Genomic DNA, 5,000 nt, shown 5'->3' with positions numbered 1-5,000 from the left:
GCCCGCGCCTGCTCGTGCCAGAAACCTGAGGATTCCATCGGATTAATTAAGTTTTAGTTTATATATGTTAGATTTGGAATCGTTTTCTTTCTTTGAAGGAAAAAAGAAGGTAGTTTTGTATGATCAATCAAAGTCATGTAACCTATGGATACTTGTGTTGTGATGTCTGTACCGGTAACTAATCGATATGAATGAGGTTATTCTTTACGTAATCTATTTATTTGTGGAATTGTTAGGGAACTGAAAGCCCCCTACAACCCTTGAAATAGAAAATCTCCACCTAAACTGACCAGCAAGATGGCGTCAGAGATGGTCACAGATTCGGCGCAATTATCGTACATCTCTCACGTGCCCGCAGATTATGAGTATTTTTTTCGGTTTGTGTAATGCCCATCTTCATTAGTTGCGCTGAGTAATGTCACTATATATTAGGATAGAAGACATTGATAGATAGCCCTCTCCTCCATCTATTGGGTCTCACTTCAAGCCAGAAGGAATCCATTCATATGAATTTCCTAGGGATTCACGACGCTTAACTATTATATAAGAATCACCGTAAAAAACACGTTCATTTGGCGGGATTTTAAAAGTTTGAAGTGAATCGGGTTTGTGCTATTTTGTAGAGCTTAAAATCCGGGTAAATCTCTGAGTCTATTTTCGAATGTATGCAAATATAAGAATGCATATACATAAAGAGACGAGCAAACCAAGCAGATTATCTTTCAAAAATCTGTAATTTTAACCAGATTTACACAGACTTATCAATAATCTCCAAACAAAACTCTTCCAAGACATATTCAAATAGGATCATGACTTCATTATCTTTTTTAAATTTTTTTTTTTATAGACTCATCCTTTGAATTTAATCCCCGGTCGCAATTGATATAAAACGAAGGCCTATCAATCACACACGCTTTTCGTTCTTCAACTAACAAGTCGACGGTTTATGGCGGATTTTCAAAATGGAGTCACTGGATATGCGCGACGGTTAATGGCGGATTTTAAAGATGAAGTCACTGGATATGCGCTTATGACGAATAATATACTTTTTTTTTAATGTTTGTTTCGTAAAGTTGAGTTAAGTTTTTATTTTGTGTGTTTATTCATTCAGGTGAAGGTTTGGATGGATTTGTTTTTATCTTCACTTAGGTTAGGTTATGCTTCATTTTCCTGTTTCTTTCCCGCTTTCTGTTTGTCTGTTTATCGATTTTGTTGTTCATCTGTTTATCTATTATTATTTTGTAGTTGATTCGTCTTGTTCTTTATTTGTTATTTTTACTTTCTTGATTGTCATTTTATTTCCCTTTTTTCTTTCTATGGCAGTCTAGTTTTCTGCTTGCGTCTCTATCCATCAATCGATCTATTGTTGTCTCTTTCTCACCCCCTTTTTTCCCTGTCTTTTTTTCTCCCTTCCTCCATCTCTTTCCCTTTACCCCCGCTTTTCTTTCTCTCCCTCTATCTCTGTCTCCTTTTCCGTCTTTCCTCTTTCTCTCTACCCTCTATGGCTGCCCATTTCTCCTTCTCTTTCTCTCTCCCTCCATCTCTGTCGCTTTCTTCCCCTCTCTCTCTCACTCTTTCTCTGTCCCTTTCCCCCCTTCTTTTTCTCTCTCTCTCACTCCTTCTCTGTCCCTCTCTTCCAATTTCTCTGCCCCCTTTTTCTCTCGTACTCCCTCCCTCTCTCTCTCTCTCTCTTTCTCAACCGCATTCTCACCCTCTCCCTACCCCCGTTCCCCTCCTCCTTCTCGTAAAAATTAACGTGTTTATTAATCTATCATTTGTATCCCTGACTGTCATCATCATCATATTTATTACATCACAGTCATCATCACTATCATTTTCTAGAAACGAATTAAAAACAGATGGTTTTGCCAATTTACACTTGGCATAAATTTATCATTCAAGTTCGTATGTCTGTGATAATTTGCAGAATATGCTAATATATGTTTTAAGATTACCGCAAAATGAACATATGCAGAAATATACGTACACGCACACGCACACACACGCACTTGTTTTAATTCATTCTATCCTATACATTATCATCATCATGATGATTATTATTACCATCTTTATAATAATTATCATTGTTGTCATTATCATTATTGTTTTCAAAGCCACTGTTTTCCCAACACGAAGAAGAAAATGAAGGAGAAAAAAAAGAAAAAGAAAAAGAAAAAAAAACAAAAAACTTAAAGGATAAGAATAAGTAGATGAAGAAGAAGAAAAAAAAAAGAAAGAAATAAGAACGATAAAATAATAATAATGATGATAATAATAAGGATGATGATAAGGATAGTAATGATGATAATAATAATAATGACAATAATAATGATAATAATAATAATAATGATAATAATAATGATAACATTAGTAATAATAATGATAATAATAATAATAATGATAATAATAATGATAACATTAGTAATAATAATGATAATAATAATAATAATGATAATGATAATAATAATAATGATATAATAACAATAATCATCATCATCATCATCATGATATAGTAATAATACTAATAACAGTAATTACGACAATGTCTGCTCAAATGTTGCTTTATATAAATCATCAAAAGGCTTCTCATCATCGTGTCACGTGACTTGACCTAAACACGGGATTCAGTCGCATGACCTCGAATAAGGAAGGAGATGTTATAAGCTTTGACCTTGATTCAGGACCATGGGCGGCGGAGAGGTGGTCGGGGTGGGGGTGGGGATGGGGGTGGGGGTGGGGGTGTGGGATGGGGATGGGGGTGGGGATGGTGGGTATAGGGATGGGGGGGTGGGGGTTGGAGGTGGGGGATGGGGATGGGGGGATAGGGGTGGTGGTGGGGGTGGGGGTGGGGGTAGGGGGGTATGGGGGGATAGGGGTGGTGATGAAATGGTGTTGGAATTGATGGTGATGGTGGTGGTGATTATGAGGATGGTATGGTGGTAGTGGTGATGGTATAGCGATAGTAGTGATGACAAGTGATGGTTCTAACGGTGGTGATGGTGATGAGGAAGAAGGTGGTGCTAAAAATGATGGAAATGGTAGTGATGATGGTGATGAGGATAGAGATGGTGATATTGGCCGTAAAATGATGGTGATGAAGGTAGTGGTGCTGCTGATGGTGAAGGTGATGATGCTGATGATGTAATGATGAGGGAAAAAACATCGAAAAGGTATAAATCAAAGAAAAAAGAGAAAAAGAAAAAGACAAAAAAAAAAGAAAAGAAAAATAAGTAAACAACAACAACAAACAACAACAAAAACCCACATAGATGAACAAATAAAAACAAAAAAAGAGAGAAATGAACAAATGGAAGACAAACTCACAATTATATGAAAAACTAGTACACGAAAAAGGAGAAGAAACACAAGAGAATGACGATAAAAAAAAAAAAAAAAAAAAAACAGAGAACAAAAAACAAACGAACATCAGCGAACCCAAAGAAAAACAAAGAAAAAAAATATGCACCACTAAATAAAAGAAAAGAAAAGAAAGAAAAAAAAAACGCAACCATTCAAACGAACAAACAACAAAACCGTTATTGACAATATTGCAAGCGCTTGCATTTTCAACATGCAAGTCAAAGAAGAACTGCCCCAAGTATGGATCTTATCTATTATCTATCTATGATAATAAAGAGAGGTTATTCACACCGTGGATAAGGCACGGAGAAAATAGATATATATATTTATTTATATCTTTTTTAACCTTACTATCTTATTATCATTAGTATTAATTAGTTATTACTTTTGGTGTACATGCTATTTTGATTATCATCTTGATTGTTTTATGTTGTTACCATGAATTATTAATGTCATTAATATCATAATCATTATCATTATTACTTTCTTCACTAACATCATTACTTTCACTAATATCATCATTACTTTCTTCACTAACATCATTACTTTCACTAATATCATCATCATTACTTTCTTCACTAACATCATCACTATCATCAGCCTTACTACTTTCACTAAAATCATCATTACTTTCTTCACTAACATCATCACTATCATCACCATTACTACTTTCACTAATATCATCATCATCATTACTTGCTTCACTAACATCATCATCATTACTTTCACTAATATCGTTATTACTTTCTTCACTAACATCATCATCATTACTTTCACTAATATCGTTATTACTTTCTTCGCTAACATCACCACTATCATCATCATTAATACCCTTTACGTAATCATTTTCAGTTCATATGAACGTGAAACAGATTAGGCGATAGCACGCAGGTCACGTGATAATAGGGAGGGAGGGAGAGGGAGGGAGAGAGAGGGGGGGAGGGAGAGAGAGGGGGGGAGGGAGAGAGAGGGAGAGAAGGAAAGAAGTAGAGAGAAGAAGAGAAGGAAAGAGAGAGAGAGAGGGGGAAAAGGAGAGAAGGAGAAAGAAGGTAGGAGAGAGAGAAAGGAAGTGAGAGAAGTAAAGGAGAGAGAAGAAGAGAAGGAAAGAAAGAGATGGATAGATAGATAGAGAGAAACACAAAAGAGAACGAGAAGTAATACAGAGAAAGAGAAAGAGAGAGAGAACAAGAGAAAAGAGTCACCAATCCCGAAGGATTGAGAGATAGAGAGAGAGAGAAAGAGAGAGAAAGAAAGAGAACAAGAGAGAGAGAGAAAGAGAAAGAGAGAGAGAGAGAGAGAGAGAGAGAGAGAGAGAGAGAGAGGGGGGGGGAGAGAAAGAAAGAGAGATAGAAAAAGAATGAGAGAGAGAGAGAGAGAGAGAGAGAGAGAGAGAGAGAGAGAGAGAGAGAGAGAGAGAGAGAGAGAGAGAGAGGAGAGAGAGGAGGGGAGAGAGAGAGAGAGAGAGAGAGAGAGAGAGAGAGAGAGAGAGAGAGAGAGAGAGAGAGAGAGAGAGAGAGAGAGAGAGAGAGAGAGAGAGAAAGAGAGAGAAAGAAAGAGAAAGAAAGAGAAAGATAGAGAAAGAAAGAGAGAGAGAACGAGAGAAAAAGAGTCAGCACATCCCAACGGTTAAACGCGAATTC

The 5,000-nt window shown here is 36.6% G+C and overlaps 1 protein-coding gene across 1 annotated transcript in view; it reads right to left on the bottom strand.

The window, feature by feature from the left end:
* LOC122253992 (hatching enzyme 1.2) overlaps positions 1 to 5,000 on the bottom strand; it is a 59,319-nt gene that overhangs the window by 14,157 nt on the left and 40,162 nt on the right. The window contains exon 4 of the mRNA XM_086532493.1: positions 1 to 25. This exon is cut by the window's left edge and continues 116 nt beyond it. Within this exon, the coding sequence (XP_086388619.1) occupies positions 1 to 25 (25 nt within the window). The remainder of the gene's footprint in view (positions 26 to 5,000) is intronic.

This window comes from Penaeus japonicus, unplaced genomic scaffold, assembly GCF_977035675.1.
Source record: "Penaeus japonicus unplaced genomic scaffold, GWHDUDI00000001_assembly GWHDUDI00000037, whole genome shotgun sequence".
NCBI lineage: Eukaryota > Metazoa > Arthropoda > Malacostraca > Decapoda > Penaeidae > Penaeus > Penaeus japonicus.
Note: the sequence above shows the minus strand (reverse complement) of the source record. Positions and strands in the feature narration are given on the sequence as shown.